This window comes from Lactuca saligna, chromosome 3 (assembly GCF_052625555.1).
Source record: "Lactuca saligna cultivar CGN05327 chromosome 3, ASM5262555v1, whole genome shotgun sequence".
Classification (NCBI taxonomy): Eukaryota; Viridiplantae; Streptophyta; class Magnoliopsida; order Asterales; family Asteraceae; genus Lactuca; species Lactuca saligna.
The window spans coordinates 36,408,420-36,426,866 of NC_136419.1; the positions used below are offsets into that span (position 1 = coordinate 36,408,420).

Here is an 18,447-nt window from a genome sequence, read left to right on the forward strand (position 1 = left end):
CAAGGCCAGCTCATTAATCGATATGATATGTTTGTATTTGAATGTGAAATGGTATGCTATTAGATTTATGTATGGGGTTTTGTGAAGACCATGGGGGATCCCATGATATTTGTCAATACCATGAAGAGAGCCCATGGCATTCCATTGAAGACCATGGAAGGAGTCCATGGTAATTTATATGTATATGTATGAGCATGACAATATGTGATTATATGATTTGTGTGATTGAGAAACTCACTAAATTTGTGCTTGCAGATTATTTAAATGTTTCAGGTACTTCTATTGATAAGGGCAATGCCCAACTTGATGACGAGGCATGCATTCTCCGGTGTTTTCACATTTAGCTCTTTGTACTCCGAGTTTCAAAATAACAGGGATATGTATTGGGATTTTTGTATTTTTCTATGGTTGATGTTATGAAATTAAAATTTTAATAATTTTATGAAAATTTGGGCTATTACAGTATCTTTATGTCGTTTTTTATCTAAATGAAAGTCGGGGAACACTTATTTTGGTCTAACTTTAGACCTTGTTTTTTTATTGTCATTTCTAGTATTTGCTTTTATATCATTGTCATTTATGTAAATATTGGTCTATTCAAAAACCATCCAACTTACAAAAATAGTCTCTAAACTCTTCTTAACTTTTGATAAATCGCTCTAACACTTATTCATTTTAAACTTTTTGTGTTTTTGGAAACTGTGATATCTAAAATTCAAATACGAATAAAAAGGGTGTACATTTGAAAAATGAAGGCACATGCCAATGCTTATTGAATTAAAAAAGGATGATATGTTCATATCTAAGTAAAAAATATATATAATTCAAATGCATTTGAACTTTCAGTATAGTTCTTAGATATTTGTAAAACCTGTAAAAACCTATGGCGAAACTCGAACTCAATTGCCAACATATTACATTGAATACTTTACGGTTTATTTCGATTTTGAATCCATTCGGTTTAATTTGATTTTTGGATCGAAAATCCAAATTGGAATCGAAACCAAACAGGATATATATATATATATATATATATATATATATATATATATATATATATATATATATATATATATATATATTTGTGTGTGTGTGCGCGCGTGTGTGTGAAGAAAGTGAGTATGTATGTATGTATGCCTATTCAATCGGTTTGATTCTCGGTTTCTATAATATCTAATTTCAAGTTTAGTCGACATCATTTGGTTTGTTTTATTCTAATCCACTCCAATTTTTAAACACATTCGCTCTATTGATCATATTAATTTCCTATTAACGTTTTATTTCCTTGGTTTACATTTTTCATTAAACTTAATATCTATACATTATATAAAGAAAATTTGGCTTTCTGAAAATGGAGTGTATATAATAATAATAATAATAATAATAATAATATTTAAATCGTTTAATTCCTTAATCTGAAAGTATAATCGACCACCAATAAAATAATATTACATTTTTAAACGCTACCCCTTTGAGATAAAGCTTTCGATAAAATCCTCAAATATAGGCAAATCTAGTCTCCTTCCTAGATGTCACCCACACCCTTCTATTTCAAATTACAGAGTCAAACATTTGCATCACTCGATTTCAAGATTGTCCTTTTATCTCTCTAAAAAAAAATTGATTGTCCATCTGCTTTGCATTTTTTTTTTTGTGGAATATGAAATGTTACCTACTGAAAATAATTTACAAAAGAAACTATTATATGTCGTTTTGCATAGGTACACGACAAACGTTTTTTTCTTTACATGTATAGTAGCATACCCTTAATTTTAATATACAATAATATTTTTGAAAATATACAATTATAATACTAATAAATAATCTAGTAAATAGATAATCGTTACCGTCCATAGGACATTCCTTATTTTTGCTAAATATAATACAATTCCAAGTTGGAAGGTACGGCCGACCATAGGGATGTGTAGGAAGTGCGACATATATGGCCCATATCGTGTTAAAGCTTGAAATGTTTTTATTTATACTAGTATAGTGAAAGATTAGTACCAGATCAATGACCATTTAAAACCAAATAAGTAATAGATCATTAAAAAATTAGAAATTTTGGTAATCTAACCACTTTTTGGTATATTTTTAAAAAAAATAACTCATTTCAATTAATTTTTGCAAAATAACCATTTTCTCCGGAACGAACCATTTCGGAAACAAATTCAGACTCGTTTTCTAGTGGGCCGTCCCATGAGATATCCTCCGGAATGGCTATTGTGGAGTATTCGTATGTAATTCGGACCTCCCTTTTGAATTTCATTTTCCATAATATATTACAAAAAAATACAAATCTCGATTTCCTTTCGGATCTCGACTTTGCAATACACTCCGATATTTCGATTCCGACCTCGGACACGCCACTTTGACTTTCCGATTTCAATCTCCAACATACTCCGTTATCAAGAATTCCGATACACTCTGGATTTCCGATTTTGATCTCGACACGCATTCCAAACTCCGACTTAAGATATAGAAGACGATCATGATGACCATATTGTTTTATGGGTAATTCATTTACTCTTATACTGTTACTATTTTAGTTTTACGATTTGTGTGTGTGTGTCTATATATATATATATATATATATATATATATATATATATATATATATATATATATATATATATATATATTCCGAAATGAACTAACCATGTTCCGAAGTTGCAATAGAAGATGTCAGCGCATTAGGAAAAACCAAAACCTAGTATAGTTCGTTATATAGTGTGATTATTCATCGAAAACTAGTGTTTCGGAAAAAAATGCATTCGTGAATCCGAAGAACAACTCTGGAATGAATTGAACATGTTCTGAAGTTGCAATAGAAGATGTTAGTGCATTAGGACTAACCCTAACCTAGTTTAGGTGTTTATATAATGTGATTATTAATCAAAAAGTAGTGTTGTGAAATAAATTGGTCACGTTCCGGAACAAAAAATTTCATTCTATAATGCTCCAGAATGCAAGGAACTGATCTGGAACACGAAGAACATGTCCAGAATGTCATAAACATGATCCACAATGGTGGTCAATGTTCGTTCCATATTTGGTTTATAACAAGTTTTCTATTTGCAGCACAACATAGTTTTTGATGCATCCATTACACTGTCTTATAGACCTATAATTAGTGCAGATGATCTTGTGGCATTGAAAGGTAGGGGTGTTAACGGGGCGGTTTGGTTCGAATAGTAATAAAATTGTGAACCGTCATCACGGGACGGGTACTTCATGTGCACTAACCGAAACCGAACCGAATTAGCAAAAAAACCGAACCGAACTGAACCGTATAAAGGCGGGTAACCACGGTTCGGTTCACGGGTACCCGCTAAATATAAAAATTCAAATACAATTAAAATTACAAACTTCATTCCAACGATTTCTTTCTAAAAATTACTAAGTCCAAAGAATTATAAAAAAATAATGAAAGTCAAATAACATACATTATAAATGGTATAATAAATATAAAAATAAAAATAGAAGAAAACATAATGTAGAAGTGTAAAATTGGAATAGCCGTTCATGATTTTTGTTTGGGATATGGCTAAAAGTTATATATATATATATATATATATATATATATATATATATATATATATATATATATATATATATATATATATCAAGCGGTTCGGTTCGGTTATCCGCGGATACTTAAATATCCAAACCAAAACCGACCCGTTGATATCCGGTTTTTTCGGTTTCAGTTTTTTTATGTTTTGGTTTTTTCGGTTTCGGTTTTTTTCGGTTTCGGATCATCCGGTTCGGCTCGGTTTTTCGGTTTTGCGGTTTTTTTGCACACCCCTATTGAAAGGCATAGCGACATGCCAAACTATGTTCTAGAATTCAGGTTTTGGGAGGTGGTTAGCCATTCCTAAGGTAAATGGGGATCACTTACTTGTATATTATGTGTTTTTCCATGAAGTTATCACAGGCCCTATAAGCAAAGTAGAGGAAATGGTTTTTGAGATTGGGGGTTACAAGCTATCTTTTAGGAAGAAAGAATTTTATCTTGTCACCAGCTTCCGCTTTGGAGATAATTTTCCTGCCGCTTGTTTCAATGTCGCCTTCCGTTCCCATGTGTTTCATATGGTCGAGAGGAACGTCTCTATGAAATTAGACGATGTGATGAATGTGTTTAATCATTTGTTTAATGACTTGTTGGACGAGGATGCGGTCTGTGTATTTCTTCTATATCAGTTAGAGAAAGGGTTCAATGAACGATTGCCTAAAGAACCTATTGAGTATTTCACTTTTGAATCAGACATGATGAATTCAACAGGTATCATGTCGTTAATTTATGATTAGAGAACTTTTGAATCAGACATGATGAATTCAACAGGTATCATGTCGTTAATTTATGATTAGAGAGTATAATTATCATCAATATTTATTACAAATTTATGTCGCAGATATCCATGGGGGAGGATAATTATGGGATCAATTGTATTCACATATATTGACTGTATTAAATAAGGTTAACAAACTTATACATCCAACAGAACCAAAAAGCAAAACAACCTCAAAGACGTACATCGTAAATGATTTTTTACACGCTTTTAAGGTAAGGTACATCATTAACAATTTATTTATTTATTTTGTTTGATAAATAATCCAATACATGATTCTTTAAGATATAGATTCTTTGAGAGTTTTCTTATGAGCGGTTTGTTTGGTACCCGACAACCGAATGTGATACATCGGGTTGTTGTATAGTCAAAATTGAAGCTTTTACATGTGCTTGAGGGCAACCATATTATAACCATCAACAACGTATGATTACTTATACATTTTATAATTTTCTTTCATATGTATAAATTCTGTTTATTTATAATTTTATAATTTTGTTACCAGGGTAATAGACTTATACAGAAGTTGGAGCCGATAGAAGCTAAGAGTCATGTTGAACCGTAGATAGTTAGCCTAATGTGGATTGATCACCCTATTTACCTGACCCAGAAGTTCATAGGACACCTTCCCTAACATCAACACCTAAACACTCCCTACCCATGAGCTTCAACAAAAGAAGGAACAAATAAATGTTTCATCGCACCCGCCACCACCACCACCGTCGCCCACTATACCACCAACTGATAATGACTGAATTATTAATGAGTTGCAAAATAAGGTCCGTAAATTGCAAAATGAGGTCCATGAAGTTTAGGTAACATGATAAGAGTTTAAGAGAGCACGATGATACTTTAGCCATGCTTCTAAAACTTATCAATAAGACCATCAAAGATGATTTTGGTACCTTGAAGGGGGTGGAGGTACATTGTTAATTATTTCACTCCCATATAGTTTTTATTTAACTTTATGGTAAACTCATTATTGTATTGTCTATAATAAAATACTATTGAACCGTACAGGCACTTATGTTGCATGATGATGGTACCATAGACTACAATGATTTATGGGAGCTTGATTATGGGTTAGGGAGACCCGTACAACCGCTAAATCATGGCCCTAAGCAACTGCCTACATGTATTCAATTGTCGAATATAAATGAGATACTATGATATGAATATAAAATGCCTGAAACCCTCTTCGGCATTCTATACGCCAAAAAGTTATGTCTATATGGTATAAGTCTCCATGGATACAGATGAAGAGGAAAGGTGTTACACAACAACGACTAACACCAATGGACAATCTTTAAGAACCTACCGTACACAGTCTATATAAAAGAACGAGATGGTTCCCTATTGTTTGCTTGTCGTTTTTTGAAGAGTATTACGACGATTGAGTTTTGGGCGTGCTTATATGCGGATAGTTACGCATGTTGGTTGGAATATGATGCATGTTATATATTTATGTGCTCGTTACGTACTACGCTTCTAATAACAATACTTACTTTACTATAAAACTTTTGATTTGCAGCACATCATGATGTGGATATCATTGTTAATAGAGCATAGACGGGACGATGCTCGGTGGACAGTTGTGTCATCAACTTTCAACATGGATAGATTTGACTAGAGTAACATGACTAACAGATCTATTTACCCTACTTGGGCAGACTTGTAACATTCGGAAAATCAAGGGTAAAATTTTCATTTTTATTATGCCTAAAACATTCACTAACCTTAAATCCAACATCTAGAAGAGTTTCAAAATAAACAATTATCAGAGTTAAAATCCCAAAATCATATATTGAGGAAAATATGGGTGTATGCGATGCGATCAAGTCAGGCCCTTCCCTTTTGAACTGAAGATACCTGAAACCAAAAACCAAAAACTGTAAGCATGAAGTTTAGTGAGTTCCCCCAATACCACATACAATACATACAATAAACATATAGTAAACACATAGTGGGCCTCACGCAGTCATCAGGCCCTGCCCGGCATCGGAACCTGTCCGGCTTCGGGCCCCGCCCGGCATCGAGCTGAGCTCGGTAAAACAGGCCCCCTTCCAACATACAATAACATATATCAAATAAACACATACATATGCAATAATCACATATATACATAGCATACAAATATTCATCAGACCCCGCCCATCATCGGGCCTTAGCCCGGAAAACATATAAACACCATCATATGCAAGAGTCACAAAGACAGCTAGCATACTAGTAACACAACATAAACATGGGTCGTCGTTGGTGCCTTCGACCCGCTAAAACCGATAAGGAAACTCACCTAAAATGCAGAAGCTCATTGAAAAAATTCCCTAGCTGCTGTCCTGACGACACCTCCGAACTATCAGATTAAAAATAACACCCAATTAGCAATTGGGTTCCAATCCATAACCACAACTTCATACCTAAGGGAAAAAGACAATTTTACCCCTAACCTAGCCTTATCCAAATCTATGACCCAAACTACAATCTGAAAGGCCCACTAATTAACCAATGGCCCAATTTTCCAAATTGGGCCCAAACCCTATATTTGGCCTTGCTTTAAGGAAAAACCATTTTTTCTAGCCAAACACTTTGTATCTTGATGACCCATTAATAACTCAAGCCCAAAATACCAGAAACTACGAGATCCATCAAAGCCCACTAGTGGCCTAATTTTCTAAATTGGGCCCAACCCTATATGAGCCTTATCCTAATCCTATAATTCCCTTAATTACAATTCAGATTACCTCAAGTACCCCTTGGTACAAACTTGATCAAAGATATAAATCAAAGGTCAAAGTCAATGGTCCAAGTTGACCCAACTTGTCGAGTTGACCTTCAACTCATCGAGTTTCTCCATCAACCGCACAGATCGGGATAAACCAAGTTAACTCGTCGAGTTAACCAACAAACTCGCTGAGTTCTCCCAAGAACCAACAACTTAATGCATTAAGCTTCATTCATCGAATCCAAGAGCTCCAAAGCTTAGATCTCGACCAAAATGAGATCAAGAAGGGTAAAGTTTCGAACTTTACCCCTAGGAACCACCTAAATGGGTCAAAACCCAAACCCTAGACTTAAAAGAGTGAGGTCTTAATCATTAAGCACTTCATCATCAAAGACAAAACTCCAAAAATGCAAATCTGACCCCATAAGGCTAGATAGCCCCATAAAGTTTCCAACTTTATGCTTAAGCATGACTAGGAGGAGCTCAAAAGCTCAAAAAGGGCTAAATGAAAGACTTAATGAATGCATGAAACCCTTAAATCCATAATGTTTGTAAATTTATGAGAAAAAAGCTATGTAGACCTTAGATCTGAAGGAATAATCATGTGGGACGTCCTAATCCCCAACATCTACCCAACCATGGCTAAGAAGCCTAAATTCTAACCCAAGACGAGATCTAAGAAACTAATAAGCAAGGTGAGGACTTGATACCTCAAAAACTTGGCAAATGAGACAGATATTCTGGATCTAAGACTTCTTCTTCAAGCCAAGCAACTCCTAATTCCTTAGTTCCTTCAACAAGCACCAAAAATGAACTATCAAGGCTCTCCCCAAGCTCTCACACCCAACAATGGAAGATAAGGCTCGATTTTTGGGTTTCTAGATAGAAGAGGCTGGTAAGGAGGCCAACCAAAGAACTTAATGCCTTTAAATATGGCAACAACCTAAAAATTAGGGTTTCTCAATCGACGTCCAACTCGTCGAGTTCCCTTCACCAACTCGCTAAGGTGGTTCATAAAAGTGAACGTCCCAAAAGCCTCCAACACGTCGAGTTTCCCACAATCAACTCTTCGTGTTGGTCACTAGGAAAAGGGATTTATTTTCACAATTAATCTTCTAAATTCCAGGTGTTACAAGACTATGATACGATATAATTGTGTTTGGATTACATTACCTAAGTAATAATAATTTATAATATAATGTTATTTGATGATTTATTAAGTTCAACCTTTTGTGTAGCTTCACATCCCAATCAACATACCGAGTGCTCACTAGTTTCTGGGTGTTTTTTATTTGAATACATTCAAAATGACTATATATGATAGTCACTGGAAGAGTGAATATTGTCCAAAAGAAGAGGAATAGTTGATAGGTAAGCGATCATGCACCCACAAACTGCTAGTGAATATAACTAATGGGGTACCGAACCGACTAAAGAAATCTCAGTTGAGTGTTTCAACATGACCATTGAAAATTTTTCAGATGTGCCACAATATCTTAGTAGTAGAGGGGATTGTGGAGTGTTTTTGTGTTAGTTCATGGTGATGTTAATCACTAGAATATCGTATTTTATAGAGGGTAAAATTGGTCCATGAGCTATATCATATCGTAAACAATTTGCGGAAAATTTTTGGGGTACAAAAACAAAGTCCATTTGAACATTGTAATATTACTTAAAACAAATCTTTTAAGTTTATATTTTTATTAGTTTTCTTTGTAGATTTTATGATTACACTTTTTCATTTTAGATTTTATAAAAACAAGAAGTATGGAAAGAGAAAAGAAAAAATAACACAAAACCTATTTTTACACTTCAATAAAATATTATTTATGAAAAAATTTCATAGTCATAATCCGGTCTTTCGAAGAACTCTCCAAAATGATATATTTCAAACACAGTGGTTATTAAAAAAAAAAAAAAAAGTAAAAATGTTGTGTACTTTTATAAAGAATTAATTTATATGGATTAGATTATTAATTTCTCAATAAAAATTTGACTCGATTAATTTTTGTAATAATTATCCACTGTACTGTAAGTATACCATTCACTCTTTGAAAATTGTTAGTATTGATAACGCGGCATTGTGGGTCAGCAGTTTAATATCCATTAAATGGGCCGATAACAACTAGGCCTTAGGATATTGTGATTAAGATATGATGAAAAGATATGCGATCCGGTTCTATTGGACTTTGAAGATCTGTGGATGAGTTGAACATTTTATTTGATATTTATGCTAATGTTTCATTTAAACTCGATTCGTGTGATTAGCGTGTTATGCGTGATTAAAACAATAAACATTAAAATACATCATCTTAAATAATCTGAATCATTGATTGTATTTCAATTATATTTTTTTCACTCATAGATCAAATTGCTGATATCATCTTCCCCATATGGAATGTATTTAATTCCAATAAATGATTTTCAATCATCAATCAATAACTTACATTCATTGAAATGGAATCTATTTAATTCCAATAAAAGCTTTCCATATTTTACATCTTGAATTTTCAGCTACGAAGATTTTAATATGGTCAATTTATTACTAACAAATCATTTCAATCAAGGCATTAATATCAACCATTAATATAAATCCGTTTATACTAGTAAACAATTAATATACAATCTTTTTTTATTAGAAAATCATTAATACCGAAAAATCATATTCAAATTATCACATATATATACGAATCATCATTGAATCCACGACTCACATTTATTTTCAAGCGTTTCTTTTCTTCAAACCTTCTCCCACAACATCGTTAATATTGCTTATAACTTCCATCATCATTCTCTGCTATAAACATTTACTCTTGTGCGCTAGAACGTCAGTACCTTCTTTCGCTTTTTATTTTTTTTTTTTCGATTATTTTTTGTTCCTATATCAAATGTATGTATTCATATATTTCGATTTTCTTTATCACAAATTACATGAAATCAGTTAACTACTTTTCTGAAAATTTTCAAATAAACATGAAAAGATATTAGATACCTTTAACAAAACAAAAATTAACTATCATGGGAACTGACGTTAATTACGAAAATGTTACTTTTATATATTAAAGATAATTATGATTTTTTTTTTAATTTTTATGTCATAAGAATCCGGTTAATTTTGGCATTATTTTAAAATATCATTGAAATTGTTATGTTTTTGTATATCATATCAACCTACTTTTTTATCTTTGTATAGTAACAATAAAATTTATTAATTTACACAACAAATATAGATATTTCAAATTTTGTAATATTATTATACCTTACAAAATACAACTCCCTCCAAAATAAATTTTCGCAGTAATTTCATCCATAATTTCAACAAATTTAAATTTGTATCTTCTTTATATAAATTTTTTTTAATGATCCTGATTTTTTTTCTCCAAAAGTATATCAAACATTTACGTCTTAGATAATGTTGTCCTATTATAATTATTATTTTCCAAAAGTATATTCGTTTAATGAGGAATTTGATATAATAAAGGAAGTGAATGTTAATTAAAATGAGATATATATTCCATAATTATTGCATGAGTTTATTAAAAAAATTAATATCAAGGTGTAAATATTAAACATTTTTAAATTGAAATTTCAGAATACATACAAACGATGATGTTGTACAATGAAATATAAAATTGAATAGACTGAAAAAAAAACATTATTAAAGCAGTCAATCTTGAAAATAACATAGTTATGAAAAATTATAAAGTAAGATAAAAATTATAAGATATTAGGAGATTTGTAAAAAGTACATTTAGTAAAAGCGTTACGGTTATTAGAAAAAATAAGACGGTTAAGATTAGTGAAAATACAATATATAAACTAAATTATCATAATAGTAATGAAATGTCATTATTTGATATTTCATATAATTGACAGATATATCAAATTACATTGATGATATACTAAAATTATATTAAGTTGCGCCAAAACAAATGCAAAGTTCATGCGAACACTAAATAAATAAAAACAAACATAAAAACTAACATTTATATTTATAATCAATTTAAAATAAATCAATCATGATTTAGAAAAGAATCTCCATTAATGATATACTAAAATTAAATCTATATAACATTTAACATTTTATAAATTATATTACATAACTTTATTTGAATAAATGAAATAGTTGTCAATATTTAATGCAATAGAAAAAACGATATATTTGTTGTCAATATATGTTTAAATTAGGTAACATTATTATGCAAGGAACGTCTAATTAAAATGCTTATAAATATATAAATATCACAATTATATGAGATGACGAAAGTCGTTCAACTAATAAAACAAAAAATGATGTCTACAAAGAGATCTTTCAATGATTATATATATATATATATATATATATATATATATATATATATATATATATATATATATATATATATATATCGTTTTCAATGTATTTTCTACACATTTCAATAATACTAATAACCATATATTTATTTTTATAATCATTATAAAATATCTATAAACGGTTATATGTTTTTTTATGCGTTTCCCGCGTTTAACGCGAGTTATAATCTAGTTTGCTACCTAAATCAAAGTCCTGTAACAGTGATTCCAAACAAAAAAAAAAAAAGGGAATAGTGATCATTGGGGTAATGGTATTCTTATGTCTTCGTCGCATGTCAAAAAAAAAAAAAAAAAAAAAAAGTTTTAATATTTATAGAAATGCCTCTAGTGATTTATTCAATAATTACATCAGAAATAATGAATCCGTTTGTAACATCCTATATATGCAGCCCGGCTCTCAGATTTTGAATTCCCTATATAAAAATTGAATTAAGATCTCATATCTTTTTTATATAAAATATTATTGAAAAAATTTCTTACAGGCTTACTACCAGTGGCGATTTTAAAACGTAAAACCACATGGTTCACTATTTAAATGATATCGATATTAAAAAAAAATAAAAAAATAAAAAAATAAAAAAAATACTAGTTACTATTCTGTGTCGGATCAGGTCGTATAAGCAAAAAAATAAAATTAAGCTTTTTATACAAGGTCTTATATATCTTTATATTTTAACAATCATATAATTATTAGAACTCTTTAAAACCAACTCGGTCTCAAGAAAACTAGTTTAAAACCAAACAATTTTAAAAAAGAAAAACCTATTTTGGTTAAAACCGACGTTTGTACACCTCTATCATGGATATATTATTTATTTAGAGCATTGAAATATAAAATATGAGCTTTAAAAAATCTTGATTTATTCATATATTTTGTTTCTAAAAGATTAAGATACTTCACTAAATTTTATTAGGATGGATCACAATTTTTATTTATATATATATATATATATATATATATATATATATATATATATATATATATATATATATATATATATATATATATATATATATATATCTTAATAGAAAAAAATAAGATAGATCAAGTGACATACCTTAATAGGATGGATCACAATTTTTATTTATATATATATCTCTTAATAGAAAAAAAATAAGGTAGATCAAGTGACATACCTTAATGATGCATATACTCGCCACTACTTACTACTAGACACAAAAAGAATAGTAGTTTAATAAAGATAATTTTTATTGTTAATAAAATAAATGAGATTTTTAACATGTAATTATTATTATTATTATTATTATTATTATTATTATTATCATCTTTTAATTTTTTTAATAATATAATATTAAAGAAAATTCTCAATCGGAGACCCCTTACGATTGGAGGTCTGGTACGACCGTACGTCTGCACAACCCCTAGAGTCACCCCTAGTAGTTATATGTTGTTTTCTTTGTATTAAAACTTCGTTTCATCTTCATATTTAACAAAAATATGAATGTTCTTATAGTTAACTCAATTTGGTTTCTTAGAATATCAAGTTTAGTTTTAAATCTTTTTAGATCTCATGAAATTTTTATATAATTTTAATTTGTATTATGGTTTAGTGGTTAGTCTTGCACCCATATAAAAATACTTATTCTTTTTAGTTTATTTTATCTTTGTTTTGCGGTTGGTACATACGATTTCAACTTCTAATGATGGTTGAAGCTTGAAACCAAATCAATCTTCCATGAAAACCACATAAATCGAAACAATAGGGACTAGGCACCCTTTAAAATTTGTCATTTATGAAAAATGTGATTACTTACTTTTGCAACAATAGTTTTTTGAACGTGGTTTTTTTTTCGACAATATAAATACAAAAGTGTTATTTTATTAATGAGAATTATATGGTACGTAACATGTCTTATTCATTTCATCTTCTTAATATGGACATAAGTAAAATCATATATACAAACCAAATCTACTCATTTAGTTCATTTACAAGATAAAATATGTTCTAGTTCTTTTTTTAGATCCGACCAAGAAAAGTATATTTGCTATTCATAGTGTTTGATTCTAAGTCGAGTAATGAAACATATTTTAGCAACAAAGTTCATTAATCTGACTTTAACCATTACTACTTGCCACTACATGTTTTAGCAAGTTTGCTTTCAAATTCCATCAACATGATACTATTCGTATACGGTTGAATAAGATGACAAATCTATGTATCATTCAATGGATGAAACACCACCATTGTGAGTTTTCACCTTAACATTCAATGAATTTGGGGTCCAACAGTCATTAAGCTCTTCAATAGGAAAAAAGAAAGTTTTAAATTCTTAAATATTTATTATAAATTATATTTTATAACATTCTATTGAACTTTGTAGAGTTCAATGCATTGTAGAAAAAAAAAAAATAGAGTCGTATGGATTATAGAAAGATGATATGATAATCCATTGTACTCTATGAAGTTCAATACATTGTAGATGCTATAATTAGTTGGGATATGATATGCAAAGACGAAATGAGTATTAATTTTTTACTTTACAAGTTAACAAGAATCAAATCTTAATAAAAAAAGGGAGAATTTCATATATGCCCTTCTTAAACCTCAAAATATCATATTTGCCCAGCTTAATTTCTTAATATCATATTTACCCTTCATAAACCTTCAAAATATCATATTTATCCAAATCCTTTTTTATAATGTTTTTAATATTTTATAATCATTTTTTATAACTTAAAATTACTATAATAATTAAAAATTTTAACGATATTATCCTTACGTCTATGATAATGGAATGTGAACTTTTAAATTGTTGGAATGTCGTCCTCTTGACAAACAAAAATATTCATCTTCAACCCTCTCTATGGAATGTATATTTTGATTGTTTAGTTTTTTTTTTTATTTATTATGTTGTAGATGAAGAATATTTTAGATATTACCATTGATATTTTGATGTTTAAAAAGTACATATACGATATTTTGATATTTAAGAAGGGCATATATATGATATTATGATGTTTAAAAAGGACATATATGATATTTTGAAATTTTATGAATGGTAAATATGATATTTAGAAATTAAGTTGGGTAAATATGATATTTTGATTTTAAGAAGAACATATATGAAATTCTCCCGTAAAAATATAGATATTAAAATGTAAAACCTTCTCATAATGCACTTAACATTGACCACTACCATTTCCCATGTTTAATGCGTTTGTAAAATCATCTAAGCTCAAAGATGACAAAATTTGGTAACAAAGACATCAAATTGTTCCACTTGTATCACCTAAACAGGACTATCGAAACAAGAATTCGCGTTGGAATTTGAAAGCCCAGTCTCGTCAGCATTTGCGACCCTCGTCCTATCAACCGGCCTGAAAATGCAAAGCATCAGCATGCAGAACATAAAAATGGTGGTCTCCTTTACCACATTAATCTCCCACCGTGTAGGCAGCGCAAGAAGAAGAATCTTCGTTATGAGCACATACACAATAGTCAACATCACAATTAACCACAACTTCCCCACATTCCTCTCAGCATTCAAATCAGTCTCACGAATCTTATTCAAAGACGCAATCGACAACGCCATGGGGAAGAAAATCGCAAATATGTAGATTACATCTGCAAATGACCCGTTTTCTTTATTATAAGGTACAGCAGCTTCCCATGGCAATATCGGATCTACATTACCCCAAACCTCAAGCACGATCACAATCATCAAAACCAGTTTTTCCTCTCGTTTCAAAAATGGCTTCCAGAAAAACCATCCTGCACTAATCAACACGATCACAGTGGAAAAAATCACAGCCCTCGTAAGCTGAAATATGTAAAACACAACATCCAATCCATGAGCACTTCCTGTAATCTTCACATAATGTAGATCCGAAGTAATACACATAAAGTGAACGCAATTCACAACGAGCAACCCACCCATTAGTAAATGGGTCCTGTTAAAGATGCGCCTGTTCTTGAAGCATACTAAGATCCAAAACCCTAGAAGAGTTAAGTAACTGAAGGAGAAGATGATGTAAAGAAACGGGAGTTTCGTTAGCCCGGCTGATAAAAAGTTTTTGTTAGCGCCATTGCCATTGCCATCATTGAGATTGTAAAGCTCTGCATGACCCTCGATTGTCACGAGGGATTCGTTGTTACAGTTGATGAAGAAGAGTGAGTTGATACCGGAATATGTTATGGCGAACGATTTGTTGAAGGAAAACTGAGGACCATGATTTTGGAAAGTAAAGAGGACTGATGAGTTTGATTTGAAATCGAGGGGGCAAGTAATAGTGTTTTGTTTGAATTCGAAGATGTCTTGGTTTCTTGTTTCACGCGTGTAAAGGTAGAACTCATCATCACGTGATTGAAGGAAGAAGCCAATTCGTGATTCATTAGAAGCCTGTGATGAGGTGGAGGTGACTGTGATGGAGGAGAGAACGAAGGAGACGTGACCCACGTTTGTAAATTCGAAATCCGAGATAGGGATCATTTGTCGGTTATTGGATCGAAGATTCAGGGATGCGATATGTGCTGTGGATGGTGTAGTGAAGATGAAGAAGTAGAGGAAAACAGCGGTGAGAAGTTTTTTTAATGTCCTCATTTGGATTCACGGGTGGTGGCTGACGGCGGAGGAAGGCGGTGGTTTGGAAAAGTGAAAGTAGCGGGAAGTAAGCGTAACAATTATCGATCCTTTTTTCTCGGTGAAAACTGAAATCTATAAAGATGTATATTGTTAATTTCTTGGTTGATATCTAGCATATATATCTACAAATGTTTCCTAATTCTAAGATAACTAAGGATACAATTAATACTTGCCTTATGGAATATGACTTGAATACAAAGCAATATGATTACAAAAGTTTTATCGTTTATAAAAACAAATAATAGGATGAGAAAAACAGGGAGTCGGGGATAAAGATGGGTGTTTAAATTTTGAAAAAAAAATCTATAATATGTGTGGATAAACGTCCATAATCCCGATTTCCCTATGAATATGGAATATTAATCGCAAGAAGTGAGACGGAGTTGAGAAACCTTTATTTGCTTGATAGAGTTATTATTGGTTTTTATAATCATAGTGTGTTGTAACATTTTGTAGACATTTTTACTTATAATTGTCCATAAAATAATTTGGTGCATCAAATCTTGAAATTACGGGTTGTGAATTTGATAGACCAAAAAAAAATTCAAATATGGCTCATGCGGTTATGTGTGTTAAATATATGAAAAAAAATTAAAATCGCAATTCAATTATATATATATATATATATATATATATATATATATATATATATATATATATATATATATATATATATATATAGGTTCAAATGTTTTTAACAACTATTGTATGCTTAAATGCACCAATGAAAATTCAAGAAATAATAAATTATTAAATAAACCATTAAAGGGTATTTTGGACTTTTTATGCTTTTAATTAAAGGAAATAATTTAATTAGAATCCTATAAATAAGGAAATAATAAAATATCACGTATCTGATCCCTTAAATCATGGTTCCTTCATCTTAATAACCCTAATTCTATATCAGAGTATACAATTATCTTCTTCACCCACCATAGTCGAAATGTACAACCACGAAATGGCCACCTCCACCGTATACAAATACGTACCAACAGATCATACCACCGGCGACACCGTTGTTTTTCCCCTTCCAGCATCCAAACCCTAAATCTGAAACCGTAACCACTATCCTAGTTTTGGTCAATTAAGAAACCAGTGTTTGATTTTGGTTCCAATTTCCCTATGAACAGATCGTTGTTCATCGTGTCACGCAAATAATCGAAGATGGTGTTGGCGGAATTAGGGGAGCATTTCACGTGCTCTCCAGCAGATGAGCAATGCCACGATCATCAATGAGAAGGTCCTTAATGATTGTTCAAACGAGATCACACACGCTCTTCTTCAGGTATGTTTCCACTTTCCACCGGAACCCTAATTTTATCTTTTTTCTTCTTCAAATCGTCTAAAAACTATGTTTCATCTTCAAACAGGAGGGCATATTAATCCAGCTGTGACATTCGGTTTGTTATTAGCAAGAAAACTGTCGTTGACCAGGGCAGTGTTCTACATGGTGATGCAGTGTCTTGGAGCGATCTGTGGTTCCGGATTTGTGAAAGGGTTTCAGGGTGATGCGCGGTACACGACATTAGGTGGTGGTGCTAATGTCGTCGCCCATGGTTACACCAAGGGTGATGGTCTTGGTGCTGAGATTGTTGGCACTTTCGTGCTTGTTTACACCGTGTTCTCTGCAGCTGATGCTAAAAGAAGCGCCAGAGACTCCCATGTCCCTGTATGCAACTCACTCCATTGACTATTGAATTATATACAGATATTCACTTTAGAAAAGTTGAGATTTTTATTTTGAATTAAATTTTAATGTGTTTATTGTAGATTTTGGCTCCTCTTCCAATTGGGTTTGCGGTGTTCTTGGTTCATTTGGCCACCATCCCCATCACCGGAACTGGATGTTGCTTCTTTGGTGATTCATTGACTGTCAATCAAAAGGAAACACATGTTGAAACAGAATAAAAGTTAATTTAAAACTCAATCAGGTATCTTATTTTCTTTATTGATTACAATATTCTATTATCTAAGATTTGATAATATGGAGAATGAGAGTGTTCTAGCAGAATGTCGTTGACCAGGCCAGTGTTCTATATGGTGACCATTGAATACATTAAATTCTTTCAGAATTTCAGGATTCAATGTCCAAAAAACAACAATATTCTTTCAGAATTCAAGAAGAAAACATGGAGAACGAGAGTATTCTAGCAGAATGTTGTTATTTTTTAAGAATGTTATTCATTTTTGTTGATATTCTTTTAGAATATTTATAACTATATTTAAAATGTATAAGACTTTTAGTTTGTAAGAATATGTATGAATTTGTATTTAAGTTCGGATGTATAAGAATATATTAGAATGTTTGTTATTTTTCAACATCTTATTCAAGAATTTTGTTTTTCTTCAATAATATTATATTAGAATAAAATTCTGAAAGAGTATCATTCTAACAAAAAATATTCTGATAGAATA

At 31.1% G+C, this 18,447-nt stretch overlaps 1 protein-coding gene and 1 pseudogene across 2 annotated transcripts; one reads left to right on the forward strand and one right to left on the reverse strand.

The window, feature by feature from the left end:
• Positions 1-14,679: 14,679 nt before the first annotated feature.
• Positions 14,680-15,990, reverse strand: LOC145035362 (protein CANDIDATE G-PROTEIN COUPLED RECEPTOR 7-like). Its single transcript, XM_078983911.1, has one exon. It carries the CDS (start codon positions 15,988-15,990, stop codon positions 14,680-14,682), a length of 1,311 nt encoding a protein of 436 aa, XP_078840037.1.
• A 1,393-nt stretch (positions 15,991-17,383) lies between these two features.
• LOC145035363 (putative aquaporin PIP1-4 pseudogene) lies at positions 17,384-17,940 on the forward strand (annotated as a pseudogene). Its single transcript, XR_013678338.1, has 2 exons — positions 17,384-17,701; positions 17,803-17,940. The product of XR_013678338.1 is annotated as a putative aquaporin PIP1-4 pseudogene (transcript).
• Positions 17,941-18,447: the final 507 nt, after the last annotated feature.